Source organism: Trachurus trachurus (assembly GCF_905171665.1).
Source record: "Trachurus trachurus genome assembly, chromosome: 4".
NCBI lineage: Eukaryota > Metazoa > Chordata > Actinopteri > Carangiformes > Carangidae > Trachurus > Trachurus trachurus.
In genome coordinates, this window is record NC_139898.1 from 1,974,042 (window position 1) to 1,999,175 (window position 25,134).

At 42.2% G+C, this 25,134-nt stretch overlaps 4 protein-coding genes across 5 annotated transcripts; 2 read left to right on the plus strand and 2 right to left on the minus strand.

The window, feature by feature from the left end:
* Positions 1-732: 732 nt before the first annotated feature.
* On the minus strand, positions 733-9,984 carry scp2b (sterol carrier protein 2b). 2 transcript variants are annotated; one of them, XM_083969444.1, is made up of 5 exons: positions 9,850-9,984; positions 8,340-8,430; positions 6,237-6,366; positions 5,969-6,048; positions 733-1,502 (listed from the first exon to the last, which is right to left on the minus strand). In XM_083969444.1, the coding sequence occupies exons 1-5, from the start codon at positions 9,867-9,869 to the stop codon at positions 1,407-1,409; spliced, it is 417 nt and encodes a 138-aa protein (XP_083825570.1). In that variant the 5' UTR covers positions 9,870-9,984; the 3' UTR covers positions 733-1,406. The 2 variants fall into 2 exon arrangements, with proteins under 2 accessions (XP_083825570.1, XP_083825569.1); XM_083969443.1 differs by having other exon boundaries at positions 8,340-8,433.
* A 4,567-nt stretch (positions 9,985-14,551) lies between these two features.
* cpt2 (carnitine palmitoyltransferase 2) lies at positions 14,552-19,802 on the plus strand. The gene is made up of 5 exons (XM_083970521.1): positions 14,552-15,062; positions 15,882-15,962; positions 16,055-16,161; positions 16,247-17,557; positions 19,022-19,802. Exons 1-5 carry the CDS (start codon positions 14,875-14,877, stop codon positions 19,348-19,350), a joined length of 2,016 nt encoding a protein of 671 aa, XP_083826647.1. The 5' UTR covers positions 14,552-14,874; the 3' UTR covers positions 19,351-19,802.
* A 61-nt stretch (positions 19,803-19,863) lies between these two features.
* magoh (mago homolog, exon junction complex subunit) lies at positions 19,864-22,138 on the minus strand. The gene is made up of 5 exons (XM_083970825.1): positions 21,920-22,138; positions 21,552-21,610; positions 21,149-21,259; positions 20,169-20,251; positions 19,864-20,083 (listed from the first exon to the last, which is right to left on the minus strand). The coding sequence occupies exons 1-5, from the start codon at positions 22,008-22,010 to the stop codon at positions 19,984-19,986; spliced, it is 444 nt and encodes a 147-aa protein (XP_083826951.1). The 5' UTR covers positions 22,011-22,138; the 3' UTR covers positions 19,864-19,983.
* A 706-nt stretch (positions 22,139-22,844) lies between these two features.
* On the plus strand, positions 22,845-24,715 carry aatf (apoptosis antagonizing transcription factor). The gene has a single exon (XM_083969563.1). It carries the CDS (start codon positions 22,889-22,891, stop codon positions 24,473-24,475), a length of 1,587 nt encoding a protein of 528 aa, XP_083825689.1. The 5' UTR covers positions 22,845-22,888; the 3' UTR covers positions 24,476-24,715.
* Positions 24,716-25,134: the final 419 nt, after the last annotated feature.

Here is a 25,134-nt window from a genome sequence, read left to right on the forward strand (position 1 = left end):
TCAAGCAGAAACACATGGACGACACTGATCTGGTATATCACCTCCACAACCTGGAAATGTTTCAATAAGAACAATGCAGCTGTGACAATTATTGTTCACAGAAAAGTGCAGGTAAACATCCACCATTTATTTAGTCTTTTTAATGCACACAAGACTGTATTCTTCCTGTTTTGTTCATTTGATTTCTAATCACGTTTATTAAATGTTCCATCTATAAATCAGACCTGAGAGATGAGACATTACACTTACCAAATCTCAGCAGTGACCAATGAAATAACCCCAGTGTGACTACAAACCAAGACCCACAGAACTACGGGAGCTGAGCCAAAGCTGCAGTGGAATCTGGGTCAGAGCTAGTTAACAGATTTGTCTTTTAGCCATGCTCTTCATTTACAAAGGAAAAACTACAGCGTGGCAGTCTGGAACCAGTTCGCTGGCTGCCGGAAAACAGAAAAGTCCTCCAAAGAGGAACTCAGCCAAGTGCTGTCGCATCTGAACACAGGAGCATTTTAGTGGCAGTCCACGCTAATAAAACCTCCAACAGGCCCCTACGTAGTGCGGAGGGGGCATGTTCATATTCTGTGCAGCCAGGAGTGTGCTCATGTAAATTTAATGTCTACTGAATAAACACTGAAGCTTATGTTCTAACATCTGGCCAGTATTTCCATTTTAACATCTATAAACTCAACATCAGCATCAAGGAGCCTTCATCATAAAACAGGCGGGGCCAGCTTGTGCTTAAATCCATTTTTATTACGAGTCACAGATCTTCACAGATAAACTTTTCTGGCCTTTTGTTTATGTCTGCAAAATGATTAGAAACATGAAGTCAAGGAAAACTAGCCAAGAAGAGTGAGCGCTAAATTCTGACATGAATGAAAACCACCCAGTGGACACTGCAGGACAGACAGATTTATTTTGTAGAGATCTTCTTAAACTGGGCGGCCACAGTGACGGACATTTTCTGGGCTGAGACGAGGAGGCACTTAGACTTAGACTGTTGTGTCCATGATTGTGGAAAAGTACATCAACCTGATCTACTCAACATTTCCATACAGAATACACTGAAAGATTTCATTAGCAACAGATACTGGAAACATATGGACATGAATTAGTATGACAAAGTAGGAGCACCTGTCTCTACTCTAGAGCACTGACAGTGTTATCACAGGGAGGCCTGCTGGCAGGGACTTGATTAGAGAATTAATGATCAGTCTATCTTATTGTCCAGTTAGATTGGCAGGGTGCTGACTAATCCCCCGCTCAGCCTGTGAGGTCACTAGGAGGGAAGTGGTTCAGTCCAGTGATGAGCATGTTTACAACCCTGTAACATTCATCTGAACCAGACCTGCTGTTACTTCCTTCGGTGCTCAGAGGTACGGCCACAGCTCCTTCCCGTCTCTCACCTACAGCTTGGCTTTGCCAGGCTGCAGCTGCAGGGTCTGAAGCTTCATAGCCAGTCCCATGTTTCCTGTGATCTTCAGCTTGCCCTGGAAAAACGCCTGCAAAGCAGAGAGAGTCAACACTGTCATCCACACTTCTGAATCTGAGGCGTAGTTGGGTTGCAAAGGGGTGGAACATTTCCATGGGAAGTGAAACTGGGGAATTTTGGAAATATTCCAAATTGGAAACTTCCTATGGGAATTATGGGAATTTATGGGAATTATTGGGAATTTATAGGAATTAACTGGAAATTGGGGGTAATTTAAACAAATTGTATCATATCTAGGGTTGCAAAGGGGCGGAAAATGTCCAGTAAATTTCCAGAAACTTTCCATGGGAAGTTAAGCTGGGGAATTTTGGAAATATTCCAAATTGGAAACTTCCTATGGGAATTATTGGGAATTTATAGGAATTAACTGGAAATTGGGGGTAATTTAAACAAACTGTATCATATCTAGGGTTGCAAAGGGGCGGACAATTTCCAGTAAATTTCCAGAAACTTTCCATGGGAAGTTAAGCTGGGGAATTTAGGAAATATTCCAAATTGGAAACTTTCTATGGGAATTATGGGAATTTATGGGAATTAACTGTAAATTGGGGGTAATTTAAACAAACTGTATCATATCTAAACATAAATGTAAATATTTTGTTTTGTCATACATCCATGCAAAATAATACAATTAAAAAACATGATATTTCAACAGATTTATTTGTGAGTAGAAGTTTATCAAGTTTTAATTCTTCTATGAACAATCAATTCTTTTACTGAACAACAAAAACATGAATGTTGAGTAAAATGTTACCCCCCCCCCCCCCAAGTTCCCTGTTAAGGGCCAACCTTCAATTTTGTAAATTTCGGATTTATTCCCGTTTACTCCCATATATTCCCATTAATTCCCATATATTCCCGTTAATTCCCATGGAAAGTTTCCAACATTGAAAATTCCCAGAATTTTGCAACCCTAGGCGTAGTTCAAGCCAGTGTTAAAGAGAGAACGTGCTGCTGGTTTAAAGAATCACCATGGGAAACAGCAACAACAGCCTATGAAGTGTCAGGAAACTGAACCCAGGCACTGCATTAGTAGAATAAAAAAAAATGGTCACGAGGTCATAATACAACAGCTCTGAGAGAGCAGAAGCTTTTTCGTTTGACACATGAAATAAGACGTAAACCTAAACAAAGAAACTCTGACTTTGCAGTGATTGTTGATGACGCAGTGGAAAAACTGTTGGTCAGTCCTCTAATGACACACACTGTGACGGCTTCTCTCCTGGAACAAGTAATCACTGAAAATGGCTGCGACCTGATGGCACAGATGTGTCATCACATCAGTCTGCTCCACATAGAGGTGGGCTGCATGGTTCACCACTTTTACCCATCACATCCCAGAGTTTGAAAACATCCCTGCACCAAAGTGTGAGACAAGGCTGCTGAGAATGTAAAGAGGATTATCGTACAAAACTGAAAAAAGACAAATAAAGAAGATCGAACTGACATCACAATGTCAAAACTTTGAAAATTTGACCATCGCCATTATGTATATTTTTGAGTGTCACCATGTCGCTCACATCAAGCTGACAACATCACATTACATCAGTCTGTCTCATCATGGTTAGCCTCTGCCCCAAGCCAAGACAAACACAAAGATAGTATTAAATAATATATTTCAAAATGTTGGCCATTGTTATTTTTTACCAAACAGAAGGAAATGGTGCATGTGTTTGGGGCTATTCCTAGTGGCTCATCAATCCATATTGACTGTTTCAAACAGCACAATGATATGAATGTAAGACTGAGTCAAAGTAAACGACTGTGATTGTGTTAATGAGTCACACATTACTGTGTCCAGAGGATGGACATGTGTCGTCCTTTAGTTTCTATTTCTCATTCAGCCATGGAACGCTCCTCATTTAATGGTCGGGCCTCTCTCTTTTTTATGTTTTCATCCTATGAGCAGAGACTCCATGGCCTCTACTCTGAGGGTTTCCTGTCAGTGTCAACCAGACACTTAGAAATATCCTGTCAGTACCACATCCATCTGGCAAACACACTCCATTCTTTATTGGGACCAAGGCACACACATTAAAGGGATAGTTCAACATTTTGGCAAATTGACCCATTGCCATAATCGCTATAGTCATAGCAGTAGGTTCGTTACCTTTAATTGTCGGTGCAAGCTGTTTTTAGAACGGCGGAGCAGAGCCGCGAGCTGCTCAGAGCTACGCTACGGAGGCTAATGGAATTTCTTGGTTTCCCTCATCAAACTCATCAAATACACAATCCAACAACTCCACAACGCTCTGGTGGACAAGTTGTGACCTGCACATTCACCACGCTATGAGATAATAACACAACGTTACCAGACAGAGGGCCGGATTTACTAAAGGTTTGCGTGTATTAAAACGTGTGCAAACGTGATTGCACGCGCAAACACATGTGGAACCTGATCTACTAACCGGACGCACCGAGGATTGCGTCTCTCACACGGGCAGAATAGCACGTGTGATCCATTTAGCGTGTTTGCCTTGATGAATATGTAAATATGGGCGTTTCAGCCAGAACGTGCAGAATACTGGGAGGAGTAGATGCAAATAGATTTATTTAGCGCGTGCAATGTGATTTACCAAACCAGGAAGAGATTGCGGTGGCTGTTTTTGCGTCTTTATTCACCACGTCTGAAAACCATGTACTAACTGATACAACTTCGCCAAAACGTATGCGTTTATTGATTTGATACCTGTCAGAGCCCCGTGATCTTACATCTCTGCATTTCCTCACGTCTGGGTAATTTTGTAACAGTTTTTCAGCCGTGTTAAAAGTCATTTACCCGCCGTTACGCACGGGGCACGTCTGTCCTGCAGTGCGCTCCTCTCCTCTCCTCTCCTCTCCTCTCCTCTCACCAGGCTGCTCAGCTCCGTCTCTCAGTCCCGGTCCCGGACTGAGACACGTCACCGCTGCCTTCACCCGTCTTTGATCCCTCTGGTCAGTGGTCAGAGCGTTTAGATCCATGTGTCCCACCTGAGCTCTCTATTAATCCACTCGATCATGGGCGGCACACACACACACACACATATTATAGGTGTGTGATTGTCGCTGCAGCTGCTGCCTGTTCGTCAGTATATGACGAGTTGGGCCCTGTAGCGATTTGTGTTTATTTATCTAAACAGAGCGCGAGAGAGATGAACACACATGCTGTCATTGTATGCATCGGATCAAATGTCATTCTGTCCCTTCGTCCGTCCAGCTCTCTGTCCACTCTCTCCATGGCGGAAACGATTACGACGCGCAAAACCCTCATTTACATATTGCGGTTTGCACGTGTTTTCATTTAGCGGGTTACTCTTAGTAGATCACCTGTTTTGCGTGCACTAACCAAACACGCAATATTATAGCGGGCGCAAACAATATAGCGCCCGCTATCTGGGATCTTAGTAAATCCGGCCCAGAGTTGTTTTAGAGGGAAATTCATGCAAAACCGCTGATGCGCGTTGCCTTCAGGGACAGTTTTTCATCAAGCAGACTCTGCATTTCTCTCTAAAACAACTCTGTCTGGCAGGTGTGATCTCAGCCACAAACGGCCACATGCTGTCAACACAACACTGAAGGGACGCCTACTCGACTAATGTTCTGACACCATCTCACTTATCCCACATGGGTTTATAATGAAGTAAGGACATTTTATTATTTCAAAAGCCTTATTTCTACTTGTACTACCTCACATGTCCCCCATGCTTATTTCACCTTAGTACAACTCCAAACAAAATCGTGTCTCGGGTCTCTGCATTGTTGCACTCCTTTCCAACAACTCTCTTGAGCACTGTAGCACTTTATTACATTGTATGTTGTTGGTTCTCGTTTGTGTTTCTCATTCCATCTTAGCACAACTCCAACAAAAATGCTGCTCTGGTTCCTGCATTGCTGCACCCCCATTTCATCTATCCATCCACCATGACAGTCTTTTTTTGCGCACTGTAGCACTTTATCACACTGTATTATATTTGGTTTCGTTGTGTTCTCAACCCATCCTAGCACAACTCCATTAAGAAACCCTGTTTTGGTCTTGCATTGTTGCATCTTCATCCATTTTATCCATCATAAATAGTCCATCTCACCTAAATCTATTAAATTGCACTACACTTCTTGTTTTTGTTTTATAATAGTGTCATGTTAATTGTCTTTCTTTGTAGTTTTTGTCTGTTGGTTTCTGTTGGATACATGTGTTTGTTGTATGTGTTTGTCCTGTTTTATGAATTCTGTTGTCATGTCCTTGTGTTTATTTTAATGGCTTTTAACACCTTGCCAGGAGGACTACAGTCGGAAACTAGCCGTTGGCTAACACTGGCACCTTTACATTTTATTATGTCAATTAATGTGCATTGTCCTCCTTAAATAAATAAATAAAATAAATTTCGCATTCACACAAATACACCAGCAGCCAGCTGCTCTGTCATGGTCAGACTGAAACATGTATCAGTTCTGCAAGTCAATGAGTTCACATAAACTAGAGCAAGTCTGAATACTCACAGTCTGAGGGTTCATCTTCCCTGTCATTAGGGCCAACAAATCTGTGTCCGACATGGAAATAGTGCAATCTGCTTTCTTAGCTGCAGAAAAGAAGAATAAAGGCACATTTAACTCAAAAATGTTTACACAGCTTTTTTTCCCAGGAATTTAACAGTCTCACAATACAAAGAAAGTCTGATAACACGACACAGGTGAAGCAGCAAAGTGCAGGCCTTGAGCTTTATATGTTTACACTGTTATATGAGACCAAAGGTGACTTTTTTTTTACCTGTGTCATTGTGAACACAGCCTTTGCCATTCTTCACATCCACAAACCAAGTTCCCTCCTTTCCATTTGGGCCATCCTTCACCTTAAAGGCAAACACTCCACCAATCTTTTTGACAAACTGTTCCCCGTCCTGTTTAAAACACAATTAGATTTTACATACAGTTAACAGTATCTCTATTACAAGCATATTAAGTTTTTATTTATGATGTAAAACTCTGCTCATGGGACCATAAGGGTTATTGTGTTTCAGAGACTTAGATCTATAAACACATTACTAAGTTGAATTACACCTTACCAAAATACAAATGCAAAAGAAAATGTTTTAATGCACAAAACATTAACAGATTCCACAAAATGACACAACACAAAACTATGTAGGGGAGACCGGGGATGGTTGTAACATTTTTTTTCTCAGCTCCTATAACTTGCATAGTGTTCATGGTAGAGCTCTCAAATTTTATAATACCCTCATTTGTCCACTACAAGTAGCAGTGCCTTGAACTTCTTAAACTGTATCACAGAATTCACTATTTGATGTCAAATGCAAGGAGTGCCACTGCATCTATGTAAGTTTATTGTGCATGTTCAAACACTAAAGCATCTTCCTGTGGTTCAGTATGAACAAAAATAACTCATCACTGATGGCTAAATAAGCAGTGACAGTGGTGTGGATCCTAACATTAGAAAGCTGTATTAAAGAACATATTCTGATAATACCAGTGGATGGTGTGTATGAATGGAAACCTTCAGCAGGAGGTCAGAAGCAGCTCATAATCCGGGTAAAATTCCAGGAAAGATGGTGACATTTAATGACACTTAATAAAACAACAAAGATAAAAGGTGTAACAACCATCCTCGCCCCTGTCAGTCATTGTTTGACTAGCTGTACCAGCATGGTGGTTTGATACAAACATTGATGAAATGACTCACATTTTACCTAAGAACCTTCTCTTTCATCTTATACAAGTTACCCAATTCAAACACCAACGGTATCGATACTAGTCAGAACTTGGATTTGGTCAAAAGATTCGTTTCTGACCTAAAAAAAAATGTTTTTGGGCTGTAAAACCTACACACTTCTTCATAGAACCATTCAAATTCATATGCAATATCAGTGAGGGAGTGATAACACATGGTATTGATCACATCAGTCTAATGCTATCCCTTGTTGGTAAAAGTGATGCTGTTACAACCATCCCCGGTCTCCCCTACTTTAAAAAAAACAAAAACAAACAAACACTAAAGATATTAAAGATGTTTGCTAGTTTTGTGCATGAATACATACAAAGATTACAATACATATTTGTAGCTATTGATTTCGGTGATTTACTGTAACAACTAATCTACACATGGCACAAGAATAAGACTGCTAAGAGAACATGGATGTAAAGTAAGGAATACCAAATGTAAATGGTAAATTTGCAACAAAGAAACACTTGACACTTGACCTTTGAATTCACAGCCTATATAATAATAATAATGGATTACATTTATGTAGCGCTTTTCTATTGTTACCCAAAGCACGTACAGCAACCATTATTCATTCATACCACATTCACACCGCAATACATTTTAAGATAACCTTCTTCATCAGGTTATGGATTACTTTCCTTTCATACATGATGCAAAAGTTTTGGAATGTTATTATCATATATCTGCCAAAAGTATTGGGATTTGATAGAAACTGAACTATGAAAATTGAATCGCTATGAAATACAATAAAAATAAGAATGACTTTATTAATCCCCAAAGGGAAATTCATTTGTCTGGCAGCTCGTTTGCCATTTACAAAAGTAGGACATACTCTCACTAAAGACTTTCACATCCAAAACTGTAAATCTGTCTGATCAGTTGCCTGACATATTTCATTTTCTCATTGTTGACAAACTCCACTCATTGCATAGACAGCACGGCTAGAAAGCTTGAAATGAATATGGTTTGATTGGGGTGACACAAAGGGAACTGCTTAAAAACACTGCCTGCAGTGAGAACACCACTTGAGTCAACATAAGCTGCACATTATTTCTGAGAAACACAAAACACAAAAATAAAAGTAAGTCTGTTGTGCAGATGAAAACAGTGTCTTGTTAGACATATCCTCACCTCCTCAAGCTTCTTGTTGATCTCCTGGAACACAGCGTGAGCCTTGAACCCCTCCAGTCCATCACTGGCACTGGTGTTAATGGCTTCAATCCTGCTGGTCATGGAGGAACAGAACAGGCGTGGACATGAGAGAGGTCACAGACAAGAGAAAGCAAAGGAAACTCAGCCAGCAAATACATGTCATGTCTCTGTATGGGTTTCTGGAGCCCAGTGTGAGTTCACTTCACAATGTCTGTTCCGTGGTGTGACATGTGAACACCACACTCACAAACCCTGATGACATTACACAGTTATCACTTCCACTGGAGAATTAGGCCTAGCTCAATTAAAACTGTTGGTCTGCACCACAAATCTTAACAGCAGAACAGCCGCTTCAAACTAAATGCAGGTTGTGGTTATTTCTGTGCACCTGCCATCAGCTGTGCAGCTGGTGTATTAACAGGTGGGAAATGACACCAGCACAGATGCATAAAAAACAACAAAAAAACAACAGCGGTGCAGTACATTTTCATATGAGAACTTATAACTAATGCCTAATGTTATTACAGTTTTTCTCCATTGGTTTGGCTCATTTCTTGAAACATAAATTAGGCTACATTCTCAAAACTCTAAGATCATTTAGCAATCAGTGCAAAACACCATAGCTCACTAGCAAAAGCTCATCTCTCTCCAAAAAAAGTTCACTCATGTGTCAAAACTACATTTCTTTCTCATATAAATAGTCAGTGCCCCCAAAATGAATCGTCCCTTTGGCATTGTGTGAGCACTGCAAGTCAAAATGTTTAGATGTTGTGTCACTATGGCAGAGGACCATTGAAATGTCCCTCATGTCCACCACTCAGCCCAGTCCTTCACTGACAAATGGTTACACTACTATTTTTTTGTATAACTAATATAATACAAAATTGTATTCACACAATTTTGTGTGTGTGTGTGTGTGTGTGTGTATATATATATATAGGTTATAACACATTTAAAATCAAGGAGAATAAGTGGCCTACAGTGCTGTAAATAGGCTATTCATAGTGTTATGCTCTTGACTACTTTTGACAGACTATTGTACATGTGATGACTTGTTTTAGAGAGAACAACCATTAGACTGAGAACCAATCAATTAGTTTAGATCAACAAGATCTATTAGAAATGGTCCTCATCGGCTGACAGCTACACCATGATATAACGTTATCAAACATTAAACATTGAACGCTCATCTAGAGCTAGTGCTAGTAGAAAGGTTTAGATTGAAACCTCTTTTATATGCAGTCTATGATTGAAAGCAGCTACAGTAAGCACCGTGCTAATAAAGGTTGAGCAGCGGTTAGCTCAGAGCTCCAGTCGCCTATTACTGTATGTAATAACCTGTGTAATAATCTATGTAGTAACCTCTGTGAGTTGACAGTAAACTTGTTGTGACGCTGTGTTGAGGACAATGACGGTGCTCTCATTAATCCTTCACAAACACTGAGCTCCTGTCGTGTCCCAGTTGAACTGCATTGTGTTGTACTCTTACCTGTGTGTGTCTTCAGGCATGTTTCTGGGACGATGCGTGAACAAACCACGGGCTCTGGTTGAATCAGTGGGTTTAAGTGGGACAGGTTAGCTGGGACTGCTGCGCTGCTCTTTGCTAACTCCACTCTTCACTTCCGTGTTTTTTTTTTTTCCCCCGGATCGTCAGACTCGACGTGTCGATGTCAGATAGTTTAACACAACCTGAAAAACTAGTCCTCTGCGTAAATAGAGTATCTTTGGTCTAACCCTCTTTTATATAGCCTACAGTCTACATTTTTATTCATATAGCACTTGTCACAGAGCGACTCGCACATTAGCTACTTTACCGGTTAAGGTTTGTGCAGATAAAACACAATAAATGAAAAATATTACAAAATACAGGCTCCAATTAAACTGTAAGCACGAAGTGAAGAGGGCGTTGGCCCCTTCATTTCAGCACATTTTTATTACAATACACACAGAACAGATCATCTGCAAACCTTTTTGTGTTTTAGAGCTTGTATTTCCAGTTGGTTTCCATTCATCTCATGAGCTTCACTTGCTCCAATCCACCACAGTAAACTCCAGTGGAATTAGTTAACAAAACCCTCACCAAACTGGAACAGCTTGTAAACCTGACAATAACACTGTGATCATCATGACACTTCAAGTACATTTTTAAAGACTGAACTGATATTTTGCACTGCAATATAATACAATATATAGGCCCACAAATAACCTGTCCTGCACAATTATTATTCAAGGGAGTAAAAACAAACAGGATGGTGATTTAATACATTTCACAATCTCTTTAACACAGAATCAAATCAATCAATCAATCAAAATAAACTTTAATGTCCCCGGAGGGAAAATTGTCTTGGACAATCAATGCTGTAGGCTACATCCTGCAAACAGATTTTAAAACCATACACCATTTCACATAGCTACTCACATACACAACCAACAGAGATCACTTACAGACAGTACGACTAAGTTCATAGTTCATACAAAGTAATAATTATTGTAATTATTGCACTTTCTCCTTTATATATTGCATCTTGCCTCAGTATTGCCACAGTCTCTGGGTCTAAATTGCACCTTTTGTATGTGTGAACTCCACCATCAGCATCAATTTAAAGGTGCCGAAGGAATAGAATATGTATCTATTAAAAATTTAAAAAAGAAAGAAATTTATATAACAATTAAAATGATGGATATAAAACAACAAAACCTTTAAACATTATTTTACAGTACACAGATAATAACCAAATACCTAATATAAAAACACATATGATCCATGGGAGATGCTGTTGTCTATAAAGAGGGCAGGTCCATACAGGTCAGGATGCCTCATTTAATGTAGACAGCATAGCTACATCTCATCAGTGAAAAGGTGGCAGTGAAGCATCACCCTCAGTGTTCTGTAGGCAGCAGGAGACTGCGTGTGGATGGGTTAGACAGGCAGCTGTAGTGGGGGAGGGCTGGAAGCCACTGGTTTGATCACTCTCTCACCATCAGGCCAGGGCATAATCTGTGCTGCAGTAGCCTCTGGTCTCTGTTCTGTCAGAGATGTGGGGGATTGAGGCGGGGTGGGGGTACTTCATCAGGAGTACACTGCTCTCTGCTGATCACTGGGGTACATGACAAGATGAAATGGTTCATAGGATATCTGGATGATCAGGATTCTTCATCTATGTTGTGGTCATCCGCGGGTGATGTTCAATTTACCGACTGCTGAGAGGACCCGGACATTCAGCCTCTGATTGACATCTGTCTCTCTCTCTGTCTCTCTTCCTCCGCGAGTTCGTTATAGCCAAAGATACTCCCTTTGTTACAGCCAAATTTAAAGATATCAATGTCAACTGTAGCCTACTTTTTGTGAACAGGAGGAGAAAAATATTTGTCATCTTTTTTTTGAATGTCATATACCTAGGCTATTTGTTTTGGATGGAACTAGAAGAAGACATGTTTACATTTTTGACAGGCATCAAGATTAAACTTTAAAAAAAGATATAATTCTCACTTCTTCTCAAAAAACTTAAGCGAAAGGAATTGTTTTTGTTGAATCTTTACAAGGAAAATATTACATCCATAAATGCAAATGGTCAACCAAAAAAACACATTTTTATGAGTTCAAAATAGAAATCAGATATTATATTCAGCTACTACAAAATATGAAAGAAAAGCTATAAAAACCTTAGAATATTATAAATTATTACAAACAACTATATCCCTCTATGGTACGCATTATGATGCCAGTGGGGGAAAAAATGTTTGGAGTGTTTTTATGTCTCAAAATAGACTAAATAAACATAATCTAAAGACATTTTTAAAAAAATATTTATTTTTGGAAGTTTTGGGGATTTGTTGCCTGTAGGCAACATTGTAGCCTACTATTACGGTTCATCATTAGAAACACCAGTCTCTGTAGACTTTCACCTTCACTGGCCTCACCCTCATCCGAATTCTCATTCTCATCTTCCTCATCATCATCATAATAGCCTGATGTTTACTTTACTGAATCCAAAATCAAATTTATTAAGGATAAAAAACAAAATTATGATGAATTATATGTTTTTGAACATTATATTTACACCTAAACACACACTACCATAGTCTCATAATGCAATGTTGATTCCATGTTGCCTCAAGGCAACATTGCAATTTTCTATAATGGTACGTTGTTGCTTTCGGGCAACAGGTGCATTTTAACAAGTTTCCATTATTTAATAAGTAAATAAATTGCATGGAACTATTAAAAATTAAACTTAACTAATCTATTAGTGTAAATATTTTTTTTCCAGATGAAAAAGGGCCAGGAAGTTACTGTATGTTTTCAGACCGTTTTAGTGGAGCAAAATGGCAAACCTGTTTCCTTTGAAAAAGTCTGCAAAAAAGGGTTTCAGTATGGCTTCTTGAAAGTCATGTGATAAATTAAAGCATTGTTAGTGGTTCTCTAAGGTCTCCTCTCTTTTTTTTTTAAAGTATTACAGCATTAAATGGGATGAATTGTGGAGATGTGACAGGCCAAAAAGTGGTATGTTGCCTGAGGGCAACATGGTATACCATAGAGGGATATGATTTAATAATAATAATATCCCCTTTCTATACCTCCTTTGTTTGTTTGTTTGTTTATTGTCTGTTGTATGTCTTTAAAAAAGTCTTTGCTATAGAGGGATTACCAGCCTACGTCACAGACGTTCTACTGCGCATGTCGCCTGCAGAAAGAGAGCAGCAAGAGCCGTGATCGTGTCTTTTTGTGCTGGAAGTTGCACTAATTGTTTTGATAAAAATAACAAAACGCGCAAATTTAACAGAATACCGTCAACTCGCACCCCTTTCAAGGCAAACGAGAGAGAAAATAGACATGTCCGTCCTCTTCCCTCGTCTCTGACCAGGCAGCATCAGTCCTCACAGACACTGAGTTTTGTAATCGTGAGTATTTTCCTGAACATGATTGTCTGTTAAATAGCTGTAGGTAACGTTAGGGATGCACAGTGACAGTGTTGTTTTTACCGATAACCGACGCCGTGCTGTGAGAGTCCGTGGCTTGTCCCGTGGCTGAGTTGCCGTTGCCGCGGTACAAACTCGATCCTCCGTCCTGACGTTTTTTTTTTTTTTTTTCCTGCCGTTATAAAACCTACAGTCAAAACACACACTACATCAGTAGGTGATAAACTGTTGTGGTAGGCTGACAACATCGCTAGCTAACACCGCTTTGACTACACCAAAGATATTAGATAAATGGAAAGATACTCCATGAGCGGCTGCTCCAATGATAGAAATGGTATACACTTCCTGTCTCTCTAAATGGGCGTGGCCAACCGTCACCCCACCTCGTCTGTGAACGTGTGTGTGGATTTATACAATTTTTAGGTAGATGAAAGTGAGATATTTATATTTTCTTATGATAACATTAAATATTTACACTACTAACAGTAATATTTAGCATGCCAAAAATAATTTAAATCATTTTCACGGGAGTTCGCGGCCGTTTGTTTGACGTTGCCTAGGAGATCGGTGCCAAATCTCGCGAGAGTGTGTCGTAGAGACAGAGACAGGTCTGGAACAAAGTGGATTTTCTCCGGATCTCTCCGTCTGAAAATTACCATTTTGGTGTCAAACTGTTCAGAAGAGATGTGGCTTGTAAAAAATTAGTCCAAAATTTGCTTCAGTGACCGTGGGGAGAAAGACCCGACCATAATCGGTGTTCACATTAAATTGTCCCATAGGAATCAATACACTCCAAGCTGCCTCTGGTCTCTCTAAAGGGGCGTGGCCGTGCAGAAGCCCACGTGACATGCATACAGGAAGCTGACTCGTCATGAAAGGTCTTGGTTTATAAACCGTCTTTGACTACACTAGATCCATGGAGGTAACCATGACAACCGGTTCTTTCTGCAGTCAGGTTGCGCACGCATCCTGATTTGTTGGTAAACAGATAATCCCTCTATAGCCTCTGGCAGGTGTAAGTCGTTAGGAGTCGTTGACACCCGGGGCGGCGGAGGTGGATTTTCCTCTGAGATCAAACAACATTATGTCCCTGGGATTTTTAAAACCAATCAACAAAGTCAAACGAATAATCGGTTTTTATGAATATTTGTTGTAAAAAAAGAAAAAAAAGAAAAGAAAGAAAGAAAAAAGAAAAAAAAAGTCTCTGACATACTATCTACAGTAGCCTATGGCTGAACCACACATGTCACGTGACACGCGGTACAGCCGGTTCCACTTCCTGTTCACAGCTCTCTGTTAACAAACACACAACTACCGAAACAAACATCTATACATCTCGGTGTCGTCTGCAGCGAGTGGTGACTGGTAGTTAACTGTTAGTTGAACACATGTTCTCGTGACAGGACAGTACCGAGTGGGTTAGAGACAGACAGCTGCTCGCTACTAGCTGCTAACATTAGCTAAGGTCCAGTATCCAGAGCTGTCACAGCTCATTGGTCTGGTCTGGTCTCCGTTAGCAACAGCTCTCCGGTGTGGTTGAGTGGAAGCAGCACCAGCAGGTGTTCGGTGTTAGCTGACTGGAACAGGAAGCACCATGGCCGGTCTGCTGCTGTCAGGAAGATGCGCTGCCTCGCTGAGAAAAGCCGGAGGTGTCAGTAGTGTGAGGTGTCGGACTGCTGCTGTGTGTGTGGAGAAGCGCCTCTACAGCAGCAAGGCTCCTACAGACGAGTACCTGCAGCTCAGTGTGGTCCCATCGATGCACTATCAGAAGAGTTTACCCAGGTAAGAAGATGATTGTGTCTGTCTCAAGATCCCCAATATCTGGTTTGCATTAAAGATAACATTGGTCTAAAATGAAACTAACGAGCCTAGTACATGTGAGGTGAGTGTAGTAGGGCTTCTGGGTTTAAATAGTCTGTGTAGGTGACCCCAGAATGCTATCAGATGAATGTAGGCCAAAGTGCACCATGCACTGTAAGTCCATGACCACTAGGGGGCGCTGAAACCCCATATCTACAATATACCACATTAAACTGGACACTGAAGTGTTGTTTCAAAACTGTGTCATATTACAACAACTGTAATATTTATTATAAGCTATAACAATATAGTGTGGTGGAATATACAGGATAATATATAAGTAAAAAATAAACATTGTGAACAACTATTGTAAATATAGGCCCCAAAGTGCAACCTCAATGCAACATAAGATGATTTACCTGAGATTTAAGGCCTAATGGGCTCTTTGCACAGCTCCACTACTTCTTGAACTTAATGCTGCTCCTTTGTTTCCTGTCTTACATTATTGGACAAATTGATTAATCCAGGTGTGTCTGAGTAGTCACAATGGTCAGACACACCTGGATTAAGTAAACAAGTAGGCCTACATTGTGAACTCTCTGTATCCTCGGCCTGGGTTGGGTCTGATGCACCACGGCCCCACATGGAGAGGAGCCTAAGACTGGACGGGGTACAGGAGCACCTGTAGGCTACACAGAACAGAATATTAAATTGCTTATTATTTTGCTGATGTTTATAGGTGGTGTTATCATTTACAGGACTGTTTACATAATTGTTTTTTTTTTATTTTTAATTGTCTAGGCTCCCAGTTCCTAAGCTGGAGGACACTATCAGGAGGTATCTAGCTGCTCAGAGGCCTCTTTTGGATGATGACCAATTCAGGTATATTATAGTAAAGAAATCAACCTCTTTTGGTTTTATTATTAGATCCTACACACTTTTTAGCTTATTGCCATTTTATTGTTTTCCCTCAGAACGACAGAAAAACTCACGCAGGATTTCCAGAGTGGTGTGGGGAAACAGCTGCATGAGGAGCTGGTAGCCCAGGATAAAAACAATAAGCACACCAGCTACATCTCAGGTGACAATCAGCATCCTGAAACTGAGCATCTCAAATACATACCATCATCACTAACTAATCATCAATCTGTTTATCTTTCTTTCAGCTCCATGGTTTGATATGTATCTGTCTGCACGAGACTCTGTGGTGCTCAACTTCAACCCCTTCATGTCCTTCAACCCCGACCCGAAGACAGAGTACAACGACCAGCTTGTGCGGGCGACTAACATGGTGTGTTCGGCGGTGCGTTTCATGAAGACGCTGCGAGCTGGATTGCTGGAGCCTGAGGTTTTCCATCTAAACCCGGCGAAGAGCGACACAGACTCCTTCAAAAGGTTGATCCGGTGGGTCCCGTCCTCTCTGTCCTGGTACGGAGCCTACATGGTGAATGCCTACCCCCTGGACATGTCTCAGTACTTCCGCCTCTTCAACTCGACTCGGATTCCCAAGCGCGGACGAGATGAGCTCTTCACCGACGACAAAGGGCGACATCTCCTCGTCATGAGAAACGGCAACTTGTACGTGTTTGACGTGGTGGACAGGGATGGGAATTTAGTCACGCCTGCAGAGATCCAGTCTCACCTGAAATATATCCTGTCCGACCCGACACCAGCACCTGCATTTCCTCTGGGGGTGCTGACCAGTGAGAACAGGGATGTGTGGGCCGGGCTCAGGGACAAGCTGTTAGCTGCCGGCAACGCGGCGGACCTGCAGACTGTCGACAGCGCTCTTTTCTGTCTCTCCCTGGACGATGAGACCATGCGAGACCATATTCACATTTCCCACAACATGCTGCACGGCGACGGCTGCAACCGGTGGTACGACAAGTCCTTCAGCATCGTCATCACCAAAGACGGACAGGCGGCCATTAACTTTGAGCACTCGTGGGGCGATGGCGTAGCCGTGCTCCGCTTTCAGAATGAGATCTTCAAAGACACCACGGAGCGGCCGCTGGTGCACCCGGGCTCCACCGCTGCTGCTGCTGCTGTGGATTCAGCGTCCGCCGTCCGCAGACTGCACTTCAAACTGGACTCGGAGCTGGAGAGCGGCATCAACAAGGCCAAGGAGAACTTTGATTCAGCTGTGTCCAAACTCACCATCGATGCAATGGAGTTCAAGAAGGGTGGGAAGGAGCAGTTGAAGAAGAGTAAGCTGAGTCCGGATGCGGTAGTCCAGCTGGCTTTTCAGATGGGCTATCTGAGGCAGTACGGTGACACGGTGGCTACGTACGAGTCGTGCAGCACTGCGGCGTTCAAGCACGGCCGCACGGAGACGATCCGACCGGCTAGCAAATACACCAAACTGTGTTCGCACGCCTTCGTCCGCGAGCGAGGACAACATAGCGTAGAGCAGCTACGGGCCATGCTCAATGAATGCTCCAAATATCACGGGCAGCTCACCAGGGAGGCAGCCATGGGTGTGTATAAGACATTAGTATATAATATGTGAGGCATTTTGATCACAATATACAATGAGATGAATTATTAATGTGGTTCCACTAATACAGATTTATGGGCTCTCCTACCACCACAGATCCTGTTTTCACTGGCAGTCATTGCACTCTAACATATTTCTCCATCACACATTGTAATTTTATGACAGTCAATATACTTTGGTAATGTATTAATAGAAAGAGAGTCCAGATGCAGGCTTTTAACCAGGTCAGGTTCCAGAGCTCAGAAGCTGTGTTTAATTATTAACAACAAACAAACACTCTTAAATTCATTCATATTCTGGAAGTGTAAATGTATCATTTACAATTATGCATCAGTTATTTCACATTTATTGTTCTGATTTATCTTTTTGTGATCAGAACTCTTTTTTTTAAAGGGATAGTTCACCCAAAATTCAAATTTCACTCATTATCTACTCACCCTCATGTCAACTAAGAGCTGTGAGAATTTTCAGAGTCCTCCGTGCCTTCTCTGAGTTACGGGGGGGTCCGTGCAGCAGTATTTGTCCATATAATGGTTGTGAATGGATACCAACTTTCTTCGTCCAAAAAGACACACCATAAAACATCCAAATACCTCCATACTGCTCGTCTGTAATGTCCCTCTTGTATTGAAGCCCCGACATGAGGAATTGTATCTGCACTGACACAGGAAGAGCAGTGAACTGAGACACTGGGAGCTTCCGCTACAAACAAGCTTAAAATATAGACTTGTTTAATTTTTTTCGGAACAATTTCTCATGTCGGGGCTTCAATACAAGACGGACATTACAGAGCAGTATGGAGGTATTTGGATGTTTTTTGGTGTGTCTTTTTGGACAAAGAAAGGTGGTATCCATTCACAACCATTATATGGACAAATACTGCTGCACGGACCCCCCCGTAACTCAGAGAAGCAACGGAGGACTCTGAAAATTCTCACAGCTCTTAGTCGACATGAGGGTGAGTAGATAATGAGTGAAATTTGAATTTTGGGTGAACTATCCCTTTAAGAATTTTTCTGCCAGACTGATAATTTATGACTAGATAAATGTCAAAATTACTTTTGGCATATCCTGATGGTAGATAATTTTCAACCTGATGAGAAAATCATAGATGTAAAACAGCCTAAGTCATTCTACTTTTTGTGTTCATGGGGGATCCTGTCTCTTTTGTACGAAGCATAAATGAGGAAACATGTTGTGGAGCCTTTTAGAGACAGTCCGTACCCAGACCAACTGCAGCTGGAAACCTGTACATACTTTTAACTGCCTTCTAAAGCTTTTTTTATTAGATTTTTTGATATAACATTTCACCAGGTAGGATAGGAGCTGTCCCAAATCCACACCACCTGTAAACTTTACACAGTAGGCTACATACTGGTTAGAGCAATGTGTTAAGGTTATGGTAGATTTGTCTTAACCACTTGTCTTACTGCTCTTCCATCAGGCCAAGGTTTTGACCGACATCTCTTTGCCATGCGATATCTGGCCAACTCAAAGGGCCAAGCTCTGCACAGTTTGTACACTGACCCCGCCTACGCCACCATCAACCACAACATCCTCTCCACCAGCACCCTCACCAGTCCAGCTGTCAACCTCGGCGGCTTTGCCCCGGTGGTGCCCGACGGCTTCGGGGTTGGCTACGGTGTCCATGACGACTGGATCGGCTGCAACGTGTCCAGCTACCCTGCTCGTAATGTCCATGAGTTCTTAGAGTGCGTCAGCAAGTCTTTAGAAGATATCTTTGCTGTCCTGGAGGGAAAGTCATTGAATTAACAAACAAATGTCTGTATAATTCTGATCTATTATATAGTGAATTATTTCAGCCTTAAACCAGGGATACAAGAATGAGAACATGTAACCTCAGAGATACTTTACTTTCAGCTGATTTCATCCACTGATTTTCTAAGACATATTTTCTCAAGGATGTAATTTAAGAGCAAGAAATGTTGAAATCAAGGTGTATTGTAGCATAATATGAAGAGCTAGCAGAGTTTTCTAGTTGAGTCCCTCATCTGTCAGCCGAGAGTCACTGTTGGTGACAGTTACACTTCTCAGATGCATAACTACTTTACTAGTATGGAGACAGATGCTGTGCCTTGTCAAAAATAATGATTTCAACCTGAGCATTAACTTAAGTCAGTGTAATACGGTTAAGTGTGTACAGTTTATCATTTACAGTCTTGCTTGACATGGTTGAATGTATTTTGAATAAAACTTCATGTTTTGCTGAATCATTACATGTTTGCAGTGGACTGTTACTGAACAAGGAGCTAAGACAAAGCCGAACATTTTCTCACCCTTTATTTAAAATAAAAAAAACAATTCCACTCGAGACAAATGTACAAATGAGAAAGTTCAATGACAGAAACATTAGCTAAAGCAATTAAAACAAGCAAAATCCACATTTTAGATGGGCTTGATCTTGAAGTGTAGCCCAATGAGACTGAAGACGAGACATTTCAGATCCTGCACCAGGTAGTAGAACACACGAAGCCCTTCAGGGTCCCTGAAACACAGAGCAGTTCTTTAAAACCATGTCCTTCTGTCGGGGGACAAATATTTAGCGTTCACTTCCTTGAGATACTACTCACTTTGACTGGTTCACATCGATCAAGGAGCCGATTTTGGAAGTTGTGAATGAAATGTGTTCATCACCGATGACAATCTCCAGTTCCTATGAACATCAGGACAAATAAAGTCAAGTCACTCTGGTAGCTTCATAAGCGTTTTTGCTTCAATTTATCAAAAGAAAATACTGAATTTTTTTAAAACTTATGATCCTATAAAAAAAATAAAGTGATGAGAGTCTTGAAATAAATACATTTGAAGGCCATTGTACTAAACATTTCATTTAAAGGAATAGTTCACTCAAAATTGAAATTTCATTATCTACTCACCCTCATGTGGACTAAGGGCTGGGAGAAGTTTCAGAGTCCTCCGTGGCTTCTCTGAGTTACAGGGGGTCTCGGCGTAGCAGTGCATGTCCATATAACGGTTGCAAATGGATACCAACTGTCTTCATAACAAAAAGACACACCAAAAAACATCCAAATACCTCCATGCTGCTCGTATGTAATGTCCGTCTTGTATTGAAGCCCCAAAATGGTTCCGCAAAAAATTAAATAATTTGCGATGTGCGAGATTTGGACAGACCAGGAAGAGGAGCTTCCGCTGCAAACAAGTTTGAAATATAGACTTATTTAATTTTTTCGGAACAATTTTGCATTTCGGGGCTTCAATACAAGACGGACATTACATACGAGCAGCATGGAGGTATATGGATGTTTTAAGGTGTGTCTTTTTGTTACGAAGACAGTTGGTATCCATTTGCAACCGTTATATGGACATGCACTGCTACGCCGAGACCCCCTGTAACTCAGAGAAGCCACGGAGGACTCTGAAACTTCTCCCAGCCCTTAGTCCACATGAGGGTGAGTAGATAATGAGTGCAATTTGAATTTTGGGTGAACTGTTCTTTTAACAAAACCTGACACGTGTATCAGACTGTGACCCACTCCAGTAATGGTGTGTGTAAGCAGCAGTGTCAATGGCAGAGAATACAAATACATACCTGTCTGCCAACTCTGTCTGGGGGAGGCCACAGTGCGTCGTCTTCCTTGGTGATCTCACTGTCGTCAATGATCCTCTTCAGCTCCTCCATCACACTTTTGTGTACGTATGCCTGGTTTATAGGGGACAGACAGGTGAGCCACATCAAACTGAGGAACAATAACAGATATGATGCGACAATGGGTGCAACCTCTGATATTGTTGGCATTTATATAACATAGGCTGCTGTTTACAGGCAGTAAGAGCTATGATGAAAACCTGGTCAAATCAGGTATCAGTGAATCCAGTCAAAGGCTGAGCTCAGGTCAGCAGTGCTATAATGTTGTAGCAAAGAACAAAGACATCCACACAGCACGGACTACCGCTTTAAGTTATCTTTCAACATATTCATGATCATAGCTTACCTCTTTCCTGATCATGACGTCATTCTTGTAGTTACTGTTGTTTGCGTACCTCAGTTTACCTGTGAGGATAAGACATTTAATGGAAATCAACGCAACGCATCACTTTCTACAAAACGCAACATTTGATACTATGCGGACATTTAGCGCAACTGGGTACAATATATTAACCGGAACATTACTTCATTTAAAACACATACATGTGGGGAAAATTAGTTCTATTTAAATAAGAACTTTTTTCATTCATCGCACAGTAGAAGCCAGAAGGAGAATTGGCGCTAGTTCGTTTCGACTTGTGCGGCCTAGTCGTTGTCGGTGGCTAACGACGTTAGCTTCAGAGCAACAACATGACCGCGAGGGATAAAACTCACCGTCAGGTCTGAACTCAAACTCTAGGAACTCGTGTCCAAACTTCCCCTTGTGTCCAACATAGTATCTCAGGTAGAAGTCGCTTGTTGACATCTTTACTTCGCAGAAAGTTCCCTTTCTGGTGAAGCATGCGGAAAAACAGTCGGCTAGCAGGAGCAGGAGCAGTCCGGCGTCTCAGGGCCGAGAGCGCGTGCGCTAAGGATCAAAGCGCCGTTAATGTTTGTTGCCCGGTGCTTTGTCTTCCAGGAATCCCCGACTGTCCTAGAGGTGTTAGTAGCCTGCTGTTCTACAGAGGTAGTACTGTTATATGGAGGGTATAGCCTACTACTGTGTTAACTGTGTGCTAATTTTATAAAAAAGATAGATAAAAAAAGATAAATCATTATGTTTCTCGGTTCATTCTTTTAACATTTATGGCCCATATTTAATGAAAAAACAAATGCCAGATGTTGAAAGAAGAAGTTGTCCTGAAAAAAGGGACAAAAGCACATACTCATAGCAGCCTGTATGACACTTTTACAGCTAAAAAAAAAAACAAAAGAAGTCCAGGCGGACTGGTTAATATTATAGGTCAAAGGGTAAAAAAAACAAAAAAACAATTGAATAAACAGATTGTATAAATAGAAAGCGGTAAATTATTGTCCTAAATTGTCGAGTTGACCAGGTTAAATATCTCATTCACTGTTAGAAATCACTGTTTCATTTAGCTTTAGGTAAGACTGGACTATTAAAAACAGTCGATTCTCATGGACAAGTTTCACATCCACACAGATTTCTAATTCATTTTCGCTTATCGTTTATTTACTGAAGTGATTGTTGATGCGCGGAGCAAAGAGTCTGCCTATAAGACAAAACCCAGGTACAAAATGTGCTTGTGTCGTCGCTTTTTAGTGACATCATCACTCTCCGCCTCGAGGACTGCGATCAGACTACAACACACGTGTGGTCGGTCGGTATAAAAAGTTCTAAACATGGCGGGGTCGTTCTCCCAGGAGCTGGAGGATCTGTTGAACCCTCAGCCCAAGTTCGCCGATCCAGAGGACGATGGCGACGAGACGAGCGCAGCCCGAGTCATCGACACTTTCACGGAGGAGGACGACGACGGAGAGGAAGTCGGCCTCAGTCTCCTGCGGAGAAGCAACACGGCTCTGCTCGAAGACACTGACCGACGGTACGTGGGGAAGGCAGTCTCTAGGAAACAGCTGATGGACACCGAGATGTCTGATGAAGAGGATGAGGACGATGATGATGAGGAGTTAGAGGATGATGGAGAGGAGGAGGATGAAGAGGAAGAGGAGGAGGAGAGAAGTGATGCACAACCAGATGCCGAGCTGTCCTCTAAGACAGAGAGCTGTGATGTGAGCTTTCCTCAGGGAGTGGACTTCCACAGGCTGACCGAGGGCATGGACGACCTGGGTGTGAGTGAAGATGAGGATGACAGTGAGGAGGAGGAGAGTGAAGATGAAGGCTCTGATGACAACGAAGGTGAAAGTGATGAGGATGAGGATGAGGATGAGGGAACCATCCGCACGTTCTCCAAAGAGAAGGTGAACGAGGAGGTTGAGAAGGGCACGGCGGTGAAGCGGCAGCTGGCCCTGTGGGACCAGCTCCTGGAGGGCCGGATCAAAGCCCAGAAGGTTCTGGTGACGGCCAACAAGCTCCCACAGCCTCACACCTTCCCAGAGTTCAAGAGGAGGGGCGGAGCTGAGATGGCCGGGGCGCTGAAGAACACCCACAAGGCTCTGAAGGCTCTGCAGAGGTCCCTGCTGGAGCTGCAAGACCAGCTGCTGTACCAGAACCCGGAGACCAGGGCCGTCGCCGTGGGGAGGACGGGAGCTCAGAGCGATGACGAGGAGATAGACAGCGATGAAGACGCACAGGGCTCGGTGCAAGAGAGGGGCGCTCCTAAAAGAAAGCTGGACATGGCCGAGTACCCAGACTTCATGGCCAAACGCTTCGCTGCCTTCCAGCCGTACCGGGACGGCATGCTGCAGAAGTGGCACGACAGGACCAGGCTGAGCATGGGCAAGAGCAGCAGAGGCTTTGGGGCCTTCGACAGGAACATCCTGACCCAGGTGGAGCAGGTGCTGATGGACAAGGAGAGGCTGGTGAGGCGCACCCAGACCAGGCGCTCCGAGTACACAGTCCTGGGGAAAACCACCTCCGAGACCGTCCCCCCCGAGGGCCAGGAGGAGGAGGAGGAGGAGGAGGCGCCGTCGAAAGCAAACACACACCTCAAAGATGTGGACAAGGACATATTCGACGACGACGACTTCTACCACCAGCTCCTCAGAGAGCTCATCGAGCGCAGGACGAGCGCAGCGGACCCCAACGACCAGGTGGCCATGGGCCGGCAGTGGCTGGCCATCCAGAAGCTCCGCAGCAAAGTCAAGAAGAAGGTGGACACCAAAGCCAGCAAAGGCCGGAAAGTCCGCTTCCACATCCACAGCAAGCTGGCCAACTTCATGGCTCCCATGGACCACAGCTCCATGAGCGACGAGGCCCGTAGCGAACTGTACCGAGGCCTCTTTGGTCAGAGGTCCTCAGTCAGGGAGTGACATGTGGAGCAGTCCCTCCTCAGATCAGATCATAGACTGGACCTTAAGTTCTTCAGACTGGGACAGTCACAGCAACAGAATAGACTCAGAGGACCCACGCAGGTCTTAATACCTTTTCTACTGTGGAGCAGTTTTATGATGGGTGGTTGTTGTCAAATGACGAGCTTGTGATTAAACATCTAATATGCACATGTACAATGTGTAGTGAGTGTGAAGTGGACAATAAATGTCAGTTTTTTCCTTTCCATCACTGTTTATTATGATTCAAGTAAAGTGTTGACAAGTTCTATGGCTTTGTGTCTGAACCATCATAACATAAATGCTGTGTTCCAACTCCATACACAACAATGTGTATAGTATAATAACCCTTATAATGTTTTTGCTGTTAATATACAGAAAAATAAATGATGATACATTACATTCAAGGAGATGAAGTTGAATCTTTTTTCCAAAAAGTTTCCATATTGTAGGATGTTACTGGAGTGAAACAGAGTGCTTCAACAGAACTTTAAGAAAACAATGATTTTTTCTTTTTTAAATTCTGCATACTGACTTAATTATATTATACTACAGACAGGACAATAGAGAGTTAGGAGACGGTCTGGGTTTGGGAAACAGCTGAAGACGCCACATAATGTTCAGGGCTAGAACCAGGACTG